Raw genomic sequence first — 13,689 nt, 5'->3', positions numbered from 1 at the left:
TTCGAATACACTTAAACTTTCCCCGACAGTCCTGTCACTCTTCCTTTCAATCTTTAAAATCCGTTTCATGTAATGAGAGATGTTACTACTAGGAGCAAGTTGTGTAAGTGAACTATTTTGAGACCTCTGATTGTCACATTTGTATTACTTTTTTTGGGGGGGTTACTCATCAGGTTGGCTGAAAAGGAAGATGATGTCAGTTTTCTCAACTCTTGTTGAATCTTAATTATGGCTCTTCCAAAATGGTATAAATCATAGGGAAATAGTCTTTAATACTCATTTTTAGCTTAGAATATTCATAGTATCACTTTCTTAATTATAATCAATTTATTAAATGTTCTCAACAAGGAAACTCAAAAAATATAATTATTCTTCAAGTTAATTATATCAGAATATCAGTTTTTAAAGATACTGTGTTGCTAATGTGCATTTTAAAAATGTTACATGTTTTTATAAAAATATGTGAAAGCCCGAATAAGTAAAAACCCAGTGAATTCTGTGATTTTTAAAAAAAATTTCTTGAAAATAAGAATAGCGACCCATTTTTATTTTCATTAATATCTTAATTTCCTTTCTGTTTTAAAGCCCAACCTGAATTCCTGAAGCAGCCTACTAATATATATGCTCATGAATCTATGGATATCATATTTGAATGTGAAGTGACTGGGAAGCCAACTCCAACTGTGAAGTGGGTCAAGAATGGGGATATGGTTATCCCAAGTGATTACTTTAAGATTGTAGTAAGTACTTTTTAAAAGGAGGACACTTATCTCTGAAACCTTTGAATGTCTGTGAATGTAATCACTAAGAGATCTGTTATTTTATATATACCAGTTTATGTAAGGCTGACAAAGATAGAAAAATTCACATAGAATGTAATCTCTTCATTGAACAGTGGGAAAGCTGAGCCCAGAAATATTTTGGTAGCTTATAAGATCACATAGTAAATCAGCCTAAAGTCCAGATTTCCTGAACCAGTACTAGTACTAGGTCATGTATTCCTACTTAAACATACTAGTATTCTTAAACACAGTTGCCACCATTTGCTGGGTGATGATTATCGAGTGTGTGTGTATGTGTGTGTGTGTGTGTGTGTGTGTGTATGCACAAATGTGCGTGCACTAGTTGTATTTATAGCTTTCTGTTCAAGGAACAGAAATCTGTCCTTCATATACTGATGTTCAGGCCCTGCAAAATAAGTATGACCCAGTGTTGGACAATTATTGGGACAGTAGATGTGAAGATCCTTTTAAAAAGTAAATGCAAAAGTAAATAATTAGATGTTAAATGTATTTAAGAATATTCAACCATTACTGCTTTTTACTTTATATAAAGCAAATGCAAAGGGAATATTATCTCTTTTTATTATCATTAACATATTAGTAATCAAATTATCTAGGTTTCAGTAACAAGGATTAATGACATATCCTAAGATGCTTGCATTTATAGTAGTAATCATAGTTCTTAGTAATTATAGTTTTTAAAGACTTAATCCCATTACAGATTTTTCATAAGGAAAGATATATTTTCTATTTTTTGAAGCGTATACTCATAAGTTATACAAAGCATTTCACAAGTATTTCATTGTAACTAAAAAGCATTGTATTATAGTTAAATTAACATTTTTATTTTTATCATTTTTGTATTATATTTAAAAATCTTAAAACTATACCATATCAATAATAAGTAACAATAGTTTGACATCCATATAGTACTTTATAGTTGAAGGAAAGCTCATTTATATGCGACTTGATTTAACTTACTGTCGTCTGGTCTGTCAGAAATATTGACACTAGAAATAATGTTAAAATAATATTTTGAACTCACATGTTCAGACCTTCATTGCAATCACACGCTATTGCATGCCAGGTATTTTTCTCGGCAAAGATGTGAGTTTCCAGATATTGTGGTTATGACTCTTCATGAGTATAAAGTTTTTAATTATTAATGATGGTATTTTCTGTTTTAGTCAGTTTAAGTCAGTACCTTGTCAATAAAATTGAGTAAACAGGTGCACAGTGTGCATTAGTCACTGAATCATACAGTTTTGCTCATTTTTCCTTCCTTAAAGGGCATATTCTTGAGATTTTGAACTAATGTCTATCAGTGGAATCATAAAATTGTATTTATGTTTTTCTTCTTCAGAAGGAACATAATCTTCAAGTTTTGGGTCTGGTGAAATCAGATGAGGGGTTCTATCAATGCATTGCTGAGAATGATGTTGGAAATGCACAAGCTGGAGCCCAGCTGATCATCCTTGAACATGGTAAGCGGGGCTGAGATAGAGGGAGCAGACGGACCATGTGGTGGAGGAGCTAATGTCTGTGACAGTGCCTGTCACTTCAGGGTATCTCACAATTAGTGACCTTTTTGGAAGGGGCAACATTATGGCATAACCAAGAGGAAAAAAGTCAGTCTAAATAATTTCTGTTGTTTAAAATGACATAAAAACACAGTTCTAGCTGATGTTGAAAAGAAATTGGTGTTAAGAAAAACTGAATAATTATAGTGTTACAGAAATGTTCTTCAGCATTCAACATTTTAATCTACAAATGTATTTCTGCTCTGTTAAAATAGAATAACTTAAAGTAAAATTTATTTTGCATTGAATTTTTCCAAAATAAAATTAATTTGCCTTTTGTGATTATCACAAAAAAATTGCTTATTGTAAATTCAGGCTACACTGAAAAGTAAAAAGGGTGCAGGGAGACTCTGCAGCGGTTTCGGCAAAAACTAAATTCAGTTCTTTAATATAAACAAATTAACTATAATAAAGAATTGGAGTAACAAGGTATTAGCTAGAAAGAAGTAAACTCCAACAAACATAAGAATGGCAGGCAGAAGAAGCAGTCACTCCCCATAGGTCTGAGAGAGAGAGAGAGAGTGCAGGAAGAGGCCCTCCTCCGGGCTGAGACTCACATCACGTTGGAGAGGGCGTGGCCATGGCTCACTGGGTGGCAGAGCAGTTGCTGTGCTTCCATGCGGTAGAAACTTGCTCAAAACCCACTGTCTAGCTGGTTGCTGTGCTGATGAAAAGCTGTTCACAGAGGGTGTCTCACTGAACACATTGCACTACAAAACCACCTGAAGGTTGGGGTGTTAGTGGAAGCTACTCTCCAGCACCTGGACTGATAAAATGTAACACATGTGTTAGCTGACAAAGGAAAAATATATGAAGGGCCAGCTTCATTTTTGCAGAGTAAGCAGTATAGTATGAATTTGAAGCTGAGAGGCAGTAAACTACTAACTGGCACATGCTGCAAATCCAGGCACCTAGGAGCACTGCGGGTGAGCAGCGCAGGTATATCTGAATTGTAGCCTGTTTTTGGCAACAGCATGCTATGGGCATCTTTCCATGTAAGTAAACAGAGATCAGCACCACTATTTTTCATAGTAAATAGTATATGTGTACTTTGTTTTATATAAATGATGCCTAATGATTAACATTTAAGCTGTTTCCTATTTTTTAACTATTATGAACAGTTCTATACTGAATTTCTTGATATGATTTTTCCATACTAAATTACTAGAAGTTGAATTGTTGGACAGCAGTTCTATGTTACATTGATAAGGATACCCATTGGATTTATTATTTATAATAAATGTTTTAGCAAGAAAAACATTTTTTTTCATTTTATGTATTTCTTAAGAATGCATGAAAATAATCCTGTATTAGACATCTGCTCTGGTGTCTGAGTCAGGTGAGTTCAGGTTCAAGTGTGGTCCCAGCCGCTTAGCCTAGCCAGCAGAGGTAATTGGCAAAGATGGCACCTCCTCTGGCTATTCACTAAAATAGCATATAGGATTTTTATATGCCATTTCTTTAAAATGTTTTTGATGGTACTATAATAAAAAGGCATAAACTATTGGAACTATTCTTTTTCTTTTCTTCCTGTTCATCTGTGATTATACCTCTCTCTGTTCATTGAAAATGACTTGGTAGAAACATGTCACCTTCACGTCTTGGCAAAATGCTTGAATGTGATTACCAAATAAGTCACTAACATAATTAGTAAGGTATATACAGCCTTATTTCTTTTTATGAGAGGCAGTGATTTTCCTTAGTAACCTTTGTGGATCTCTTGGGGTTATTTCCATGGAGCCAAATAAAGGGATTTCAGTATATTTATGTTTGAGATTACCATTATACATTTAACACTAACAGTAGAAATGGTTGGCTATGCCGAGAGGACCCTAAACTAAACCTCTGAAAGTGCTTGAATAGCATCATAACTATTGTTTCAGTATGTGTGTTTCTCCCTTCTTGAGACATTTCAAAAACAGACAGTGTTTTCTGGGCTGACAACGTATTTTAGTGACCTTGTCAGGGATGCATCAAGGATGCATGGATTGTAGGAAGGAAAGTACCATATTTGACATGTATAATACTCACTTTTTGCCCAGATATTTGAGGGGGGAATAAGGATGCGCATTATACATCGGTATAATAATTCTGTGTATAATGTGCACAAAAATGTGGGTATGCATTATATACACGGTGAAATACGGTGTCATTTTATTACTCTTGCTATTTTAGTTTATAAGATAAATATTTATGTAGGGAAGGTAAAAGAGAATATAACAGTTTATAAGATCTGCTGTCTACCTTTCTGGAGTTTACAGTATTACGAGGGGTGTAAGAAATGTGTGTGACTTTAATGCAAATCTGTAATGTGTTATTTTTATAGTACAAATAAGGCAGTATACAATTCAAAAGAGAGGAGTTCTGTCTGTGTGATTAGGGAAGTTTTTATTTATGGAAAGTGTCCCCTTTGTAATAGACCTTGAATGATAACATTTCCAGATGCTAAAAGGAGGACCTGGGTCAGTAGCGAAATAGAATAGAGTGCCTTTCCTGTGGAAAAGTGGCTTATAACAGCAGAATAGGATCGGATTGATCATGTCCTTGATTAGAAACAGTCCAGCATTGCTACAGTAGTAGGGCAGTCTGATGACAGTCAGATTTAACTAGAAGAAGGCAGAGTGCAGGAAGCTGGTGGAAGGAGTATTGTTTCACGTAAGAGACCCCCGAGTGATAATAAGTACTTATACTATTCTATAAAGTAGAAGTACTTATACTATAAAACATATCCTAATAAAGAGATGTTAGTGATTTATCTAATCCAGACTTAATCTGATGTGGACTCCAACCTGTGGGGTCCATGTGCTGTGGCTGCTACAAACAAATTTACACGGACTACAGACGTCCTGTGGAGGAAAGGGGACAGCATGGCCGCTCTCTAAGTGAGAAAGAGGGCCTGACCCCTGCCTGGATGGGCTTTTGTTGCTTTTCTGGTACATTACATCGAGGTCTCATTTACTAGGCACAGGTTTGCTGTAGGTGATTACCTTTTACAGATAACAAAGGAAAGAATGTTGCTAATCACTTCAAAGAAAAGGATATTACAGATGAAGGGGAAAACGTGGTTGAACTGGTTACACTCCATACTTAGAAGGTTTAGCATGGATTTTAGGAAGTTTAAAGATATGCAGTAAACATTTTCTGCCTCAATTCATGGTGAAGGAATTTTAGCATAAGCAAGCTTCATAGCAGTCTGGGTACAATGCAGGCCTGATTCCCCACAGGAGAACCTATCCATGGGTGTGGGTCCCATGTGCTGATTTGCTTCCCACTGGATTTTCCAGGTCAGGGCCTGGTCTATATTCCCCATGCAATGCCGAACAGTTTTCTATATTAATCAGATGATTGATTGGTTATGAAGCATTGTTATAGTGAAGTCAGATACTTTCAAAGTTTTATCTGGGTGCCTGTAACAATGGTGATGCCTTTACAAAGATAGAAAAGAGATGTGAATCAGAGTGGAAGAGGACTTCTTCTTTTATTCAGGACGTGAAGAATGTGCACAGAGCCTCTCACGCTCACCTACAATAAAAAGGTGGATGATCTACAAAATCATAATTTCTCTGAGCTCAGCTTGGAAAGCAACAAAGTAACTTAAATTTCAAAGAGCTGGACAGCCCTCCTCCCCTAAAACATGGGCCACGAATTGTTTCATTTTTGGCAGGGCAGGAGAGAAAGAGATGGCTGCCATCAAAATTGGTAAGAGAAAATCAACTAAAATTTTAACTGATTGCTAAAGACTAAGTATGGACTGATTTGGAATATCTAGGGGCTCCTGATAAAAGGTGCCTTCACACTCGATTGCCAGATACATTTCACTGGGGCTCCACAGGATACTTACTATTGAGATTAGGTGCAAGGCAACAACCCGAGGAAAGTCACCTTGGTGGTGTAGAGATGAAGGAGGTGGTCTGTGGTTGGTGGAAGATAGGCGCAAAGTCCCTGTCATTAACTCAGAGTCCTTTAAATCTCAAACCAATGGTGCAGGAAACTTTATTTCATACATTTCTGGAGGGAGATTGGAATAAAACCCTTTTGCTTGTGGAGGGAGGAACCCTTTGGTCCCTAGGGCATAACCAGAGACCCACTGCTGCTGGGGGAAGGTAGCAGGGAAGACCCTTCACCTCTGACGAGTTGCAGGAAACTGTCTCAGGCCCCAGTACCTTACACCACTTCCTAGAGAGAGGTCTTTTACTACTGGAAGAAGAATAGGGCAGTACCACTCAAGACCAACACAAATCCAGAGTCGATTTTTGCTGCTGTAGGAAGGAGAGCTGCAGGGCCCACACAGTACTGACACTGGTCCAGTTCACCTGAAAATCCCACCTGCCTCAACCATGAGTCACCACCAGGTGTGACAAACAGAAGCTTTCTACTGCTGGGGGAAGGTCAAGAATGAATGGAGGGAGATCCTTTTGTGGTATTGGAATGCAGGAATGGTTCAAAGCTCAAAGGAAAATTGAGAAAAACTCTCCAACTCATCTCTCACATTAAGTACCCAACAATGGTAATCTACTACTAGAAGAATTGGACACCTGTGGTATGCCGAAGGTAACTATGATAACAATAAAATCTACACCAAGCTCAATCCCTAAATTGACTGAACAACTCCACATGTGACAGAAGAATAGACATACCAATTCTCAAGTGTAAATAATAATTAAGCATATACCATGTTTATGGATTAGAGGATCATCATCATTAAAATGTCCATAATACCCAAAACAATCTGTAGATTAAACACAGTCTCTATTAAAATACCAATATTTCACAATTTTAGAACAAATATTTCAAGATTTATATGGAACCAAAAATGACCCTGAATAGCCACAGCAATCTTGAGAAAGAAGAACAAAGTAGGAGGGATTATAGTACCTAATATCAAACTATACTGCAAGGCCACTGTAATCAAAACAGTCTGGCACTGGCATAAGAACAGACACATAGATCAATGGATCAGAATAGAGAGCCCAGAAATAAACCCTTGTTTCCATGGTCAATTAATATTTGATAAAGGGGACAGGAGCATACAATGGAGTAAAAATATCCTCTTCAACAAATGGTGTTGGGAGATCTGGAATAGTACATGCAGAAAAATGAAACTAGTCCACTACCTTATATCATACACCAAAATAAACTCAAAATGGATAAAATAATTAAACATAAGCCACAACACCATAAAAGTCCTAAAGGAAAACAGGCAGTAAAATTTCAGATACCCAATGCAGCAATATTTTCACTGATACATCCTCTAGGCCTCAGGGGTGTCCAACCTTTTGGTGTCTCTAGGCCACACTGGAAAGAGAAGAGTTGTCTTGGACCACATATTAAATACGCAAACACTAATGAAAACTGATGAGCAAAAAAATTTTGAGTAAATTTACAGTTTTGTGTTGGACCACATTTGTAGCCATCCTGGGTCACATGTATCCTGCCGGCCACAGTTTGGAAACCCCTGGAGGTGAGGGACATAAAGGAAAGAATAACAAATGAGACTGCATCAAATTAAAAAGCTTCTGCACAGCTAAAGAAAACATCAAAATGAAAAGGTATTCAACCATGTGGGAAAACATTTTTGCCAGTGATACCTCAGACAAGGATTTGATCTCCAAAATATATAAAGAACTAATACAACTCAATACCAGGAAGACAACCCAATTAAAAAATGGGCAAAGAACCTGAACAGACACTTCTCCAAGGAGGACATATGGAGGAGGGCCCATAGGCACATGAAAGGATTCTCAGCATCACTAGTCATCAGAGAGATGCAAATTGAAACCACAATGAGATACCACCTCACACTGGGTCAGAATGACTATCATTTGTCACAAATGACTATCATTTGTGTACCACAAAGAACAAGTGCTGGAGAGGATGTGGAGAAAAGGGAACCCTAGAGCATTGTTGGTGGGAATGCAGACTGGTGCAGCCACTGTGGAAAACTGTATGGAATTTTCTCAGGAAAACTAAAAATGGAACTGCCTTTTGACCCAGCAATTCCACTGCTGGGGTTATACCCTTAGAATCCCAAATCACCAATTCAAAAGAACCTGTGCACCCCAATGTTCATAGCATTATTGACAGTAGCCAAGTGCTGGAAACAACCTAAATGCCCATCAGTAAATGAGTGGATCAAAAAACTGTGGTACACTTTCATAATGGAATACTACAGAGCAGAAAAAAAGAACTCTTACATTTCCCAGCAGCATGGATGGAACTAGAGAATATGCTAAGTGAAGTAAGCCAGTCAGTGAAAGACAAATACCATATGATCTCACCTACAAGTGGGACCTAATGAACAAAACAAAGGGACAAAACAGAACCAGAGACACGGAAACAAGGAACAGACTGTCAGGGACCAGAGGGGAGGGATCAGGGAGATAAGGGTGGAAAGAAGGAGAAAGGCCTAAAGAACGAGTACAAATGACCCGTGGATGTGGGCAGCAGGGTGAGGATTGATTATGGAAGCAGGGAGTGGGCAGAGCAGAGGAAAGCAGTGGGAAAATTGGGACAACTGTAATAGAACAACCATAAAAAAAATAAGTAAAAAGTAATTATCTCAGTCTTTGCTATTCTGTACACCATGCCCAGCATTCAATAAAAAAGTTATTGGACATAAAAATGGGAAAACTTGCCCGTTGCTGAGACAGAAAGTAATCAATAGAACCAATTCAGGAGACCCAGATATTGGAATTATCAAACTAATTATTAATAATAATTATTAGTATGTTAAAGGATTTAGTAAATAAGTTGAGTGAACAGATGAATGAGAAATTTTTTAGAATGATGGAAACCATAAAGAGATGGAAAATACTTGCATTTGTCTGGAGGGTAAAAGGGTTCCACAATCAGGGAAAGGAAACTATTTAAAAAAAAAAACACATAGCAGAAATGAAGCATCCTTTTAGGTTGGTAGTAGAGTCAACACAGCTGAAGAATGAGTCAATCAACTTGAAGATAATGCAATATAAATTTTTAAAACTGAAATAAAAGAAGGATGAGCATTTAGTATGGGACCATATTTTATGAAGTAACATAAGTAAATTGGAGTCTCACAAGAAAAAGAGAACAAGAACAAAACATAACATTATTTAAGTAGATAATGGCCAAAAAATTTAAATAAAAAAATGAAAAAGATCATCTCACAGGTCCAAAAAAAGCTCAGACAACTCCAAGTAAGCTAAAAACAGTAACAGTAATCGTAGTATTGGTAGTAAAATAATGAAATACCATTACACATCATCATTAAGCTACTAGAAATTAAATATAATGAGAAAATCCTGAAGGTAGCCAGAACTTTTTGAAAAGAAGAACAAAGATTAAAAAAATTACAGCAGACATTGTTTTGCCAGAAACAGTGCAAGCAAAAGTCAATGGGACAACACTTAACTTCCTAAAAGGATAAAAAAGTGAAGAGTTCATTGTCAATGCACCTGTGCTACGAGAAACGTTGACGGAAGTTCTTCAGACAGAATTAGTATGATAGCTCACAGAAACTGGAGAGATCACAAAGAAACAAAGCAGGCCAGAGTTTTGTTTCAAAACAAAAAAAAGTAAATATGAAATTCTTTTTTTTCTCAATAACTTTAAGAGATGATTGACTGTCTGAACAGTGTTTTTCTGAAAAGGGCTAGATACTAAATATTTTAGGTTTTGTGGGCTAAACAATCTCTATCACAACTACTTAGTTTTGTCCTTGAATGTAGCATGAAATCAGTTACTTAACCCAAACAACCATGACTGTTGTGCTAAAACTTCATTTACAAAACAGGTGGCAGGTTCTAATCTTCTGATCTCTGGCCTAAAGAAAAAAGCTTATAACCAATAACATTAAACTATATGATAAAAATAGAACAGTATAATAGAATTGAAAATAAATTATAAGATTCTTATATATCAAACCATATTATTTGAAGTAGGCCATGATAAGTCAAATATGCATATTATGAACCTTAGGGAAATGACTCAAAAAAGAAAAGATGTGACTAATGTAAGATATGAATAGTGGAAGTTCAGTGGAATCTTTAAAACTACTCATTTTAAAAGAAGTAAGGAAAGAGAAGTAAAAAGGAACAAGAAAAAATGAGACAAATAGAAAATAACTAGCAAGATGGTAGATTTAAATCTACCCATATCGATAATTACATTAAATGTAAATGATTCAGAGCTGTAGAGTAAATCTCAATACATTTAAAAAGATTTAAAATGCATTCAAAGTATGTTCTCTGGCATCAATAACATTATACTAGAAATCAATATCAGAGACCCAGAAAATCCACAAACACCCTTCTAAATAATCTGTGTGTCAAAGAACAATTCATACAGGAAATTAGAAATTATTTTGAATTAATTGAAAATGAAAACAGGATTCATCAAAATTTTCACAGTGCAAATAAAGTAGTGTTTTGAGTCTTTTAAAAACTACATTAAAATGGGCAAATTAAATCTAAAACATTCAGAAGATGGAAATGATAAAAAGCAGAAATAAACGAAATGGAAAACAAAGTACATGAAAGCAAGAGCTGGTTCTTGGAAAAGATTAAAGCAGAATATATTTAACCACACTGATAAAGAAAAACAAATGCACAAATTAACAGTATCAGGAGTGCAAGGGAGGACATCATTACAAATCAGATGCTTTAAGAGGATAAAAGGGGATATTGAAAACAACTTTATGCTAATAAATTTGAAAAGGAGGGTAATACAACAATAGAGCTGGTTTGTTTAGGGTAGTAAAGCATCAATTTAAGATGTGTTGAGTTTGGACTTCCGGTCAAGATAACACATAGATAAATGCTACTTGGAATGTCCTACAACTACATCAGAATCACAGCTAAGCTATAGAACAACCACCATTCAAAACCATCTGAAATCTAGCTGAACAGAAATCTTACAACTAAGGATATAAAGAAGAAGACACATTGAGACTGGTAGAAGGAATGGAGAGGTAGAACTAGCTGGTTCCACACGTGTGTGTGGTGGTTAAAAATGAGGAGTGAAAACTTGACTGGGGAGGTCACCCTAAAAAGCCAGGCCTACTCAAACCCTTTCCAGTGATTTTTTTTATATATATACAAATGGCCTGTTTTGGCTCATGCTACTGACTTTTGTAAAATCTCTCAAAGCAGCAGCATCTGGCCTCTCCATACACCATACCTCTTACTAAGTAGCCCCAGGCCCAGTATGAGGTGCAGTTGGCCTCGGTTTGCGGCTTGGCCTCTCCCAGACACCTCCAATTCCAACACAAGAACAGCCATCTGAAGGTTGCTTTGTAGCTCATGCCAGCTGACCCTGGACAGGGCCCACCAGCAGCTGACCTTGGCCTGCACCTCCTGGGAGGCCCCAAAGCCAGCACATGTGGTAGACACTTCAGACTGTGCCAGAGCACCACCTAAGCTCCTCCACGTTGACATTTCAAGAGGCAGATTCAGTGGGAACCAGAGACCTACTTGAAGTGAGCCCTGCTCTGTGGGGTCAGCCCCTGCACAGCAGGTCCTCTGCCAGTCCTTGCAGTCAATGGGCCTGGGGGTAAATCCCTTCCATTGACACCAGTCAAGGCTCAACTACAACAAGAGGATGCATATCGTCCACCTATGAGCATACATCAGGGGCAACCAGATTGAGTGACTGGGGCAGTTGTGCCACTGGCCCCTACAGGACATATACTACATAAAACCAAGATCAGGAGACATAACTACTCTATGTAATACATAGAAACTCACACAGGGTGGCAACCAAAATGAGGAGATAAAGAAACGTGTCTTAAATGAAAGAACAGAATTCCAGAACTAAGCAAAATGGGGACAAGCATTCTACTAGATGAAGAGTTTAAAATACTGGTTATAGCACTGGCTGTGTAGCTCAGTTGGTTCAAGTGTCTTCCTGACCTGCCATGATTGTGGGTTTGATCTTTTATCAGGACATGTACAAGAATAACCAGTGAGTGCATCAGTAAACATAACAGCAAATTGATGTCTGCATCTCTCTCTCTCTCGCAAGTTAATGAACATGCTGACAGGCAAGGATTTTTTTTTAAAGAATATAATAAAATGAAGAATACCTTACAGAGAATCAACAGTAGAGTAGATGAAGCAGAGGATTAAGCCAGTCATTTGGAAGATAAGGAAGCAGAAAACACCCAATCAGAACAGGAAAAAGGAAAAATGATTCCCCCCACCAAAAAAAAAAAAAATGAGGACAGTTTAAGGAGTGTCTGGGACAACTTCCCAGAGAAGAGAAAGAACAGGGAATTGAAAACCTATTTGAAAGTGTAATGACAGGAAACTTCACTAACCCAGTGACGGAAATAAACATACAAGTCCAGGAAGCAGAGTCCCAAACAAGATGGACCCAAAGAAGCTCATGCCAAAACATGTCATTAAAAAAATACCAAACATCCAAGAGAGAATCTTTAGAGCAGTGAGGAAAGAGCAGTTAGTTACCAACTGATACCTCAACAGAAACTGTGTAGGCCAGAGAGCCTGATACAAAATATTTAAAGTGAAGAAAAGCAAGGACTTACAACCAAGATTACTCTGTCCAGCAAAGCTATCATTTAGACTCAAAAGACAGATAAAGAGCTTCCCAGACAAGAAAAGCTAGAGGAAATCATCACCACCTAACCAGTACCACAGGAAATGTTAAAGGATCTTTTTTTAATCCTCACCCAAAGATGTTTTTTGATTTGAAAGAGAGAGAAACATTAGTTGGTTGCCTCCTGTATGCATCCTGAGCGGGGATTGAACCTGAACCTTGGTGTACAAAACAATGCTCTAACCAACTTAGTCACCTGGTCAGGGCTAGGATCTTCTTTAGGAAGAATAAAATACCAAAAATTTGATGGTAAAATGGCAATAAATACTTACCTATCATCCATATGTTCATTGAAGCATTATTTACAGTAGCCAAGGTTTGGAAGCAATCTAAGTGTCCATCAATAGATGAGTGGACAATGAAGTGCATATATACAATGGAATATGACTCAGTCATAAAGAAAGAATGAAATTTTGCCATCTTCAACAACATGGATGGACTTAGAAGATATTGTGCTGAGTAAATAAGTCAGAGAAAGAGAAATGCCGTATTCATATAAATGTGGAACCTAAAAAAACAAGATAAACAAAGAAGCAGAACAGAAACAGACTCATAGATACAGAGAACATTTTGACAATTGCCAGATGGAAGGGGTCTTGGGAGCTGCATGAAAAAGATGAAGGGATTAGTGCAAACTGGTAGTTACTGAATAGTCATGGGATGTAAAGTACAGCATAGGGAACATAGTCAATAATGTTGTAACAACTGTGTATGGTGTCAGATGGTACTAGATT

At 37.0% G+C, this 13,689-nt stretch overlaps 1 protein-coding gene across 5 annotated transcripts in view; it reads left to right on the top strand.

The window, feature by feature from the left end:
* Nucleotides 1-13,689, top strand: part of NEO1 (neogenin 1) — a 240,607-nt gene that overhangs the window by 127,616 nt on the left and 99,302 nt on the right. For all 5 annotated transcript variants that reach the window (XM_037134533.2, XM_037134530.2, XM_037134529.2 and 2 more), the window contains exons 6-7: nt 586-740; nt 2,146-2,266. In XM_037134533.2, the coding sequence (XP_036990428.2) occupies nt 586-740; nt 2,146-2,266 (276 nt within the window). The remainder of the gene's footprint in view (nt 1-585; nt 741-2,145; nt 2,267-13,689) is intronic.

The sequence above is a fragment of the Artibeus jamaicensis genome, unplaced genomic scaffold (genome assembly GCF_021234435.1).
Source record: "Artibeus jamaicensis isolate MK-2021 breed Jamaican fruit bat unplaced genomic scaffold, CSHL_Jam_final scaffold_286, whole genome shotgun sequence".
Lineage (NCBI taxonomy): Eukaryota > Metazoa > Chordata > Mammalia > Chiroptera > Phyllostomidae > Artibeus > Artibeus jamaicensis.
This window is presented reverse-complemented; position numbering and strand designations above follow the sequence as displayed.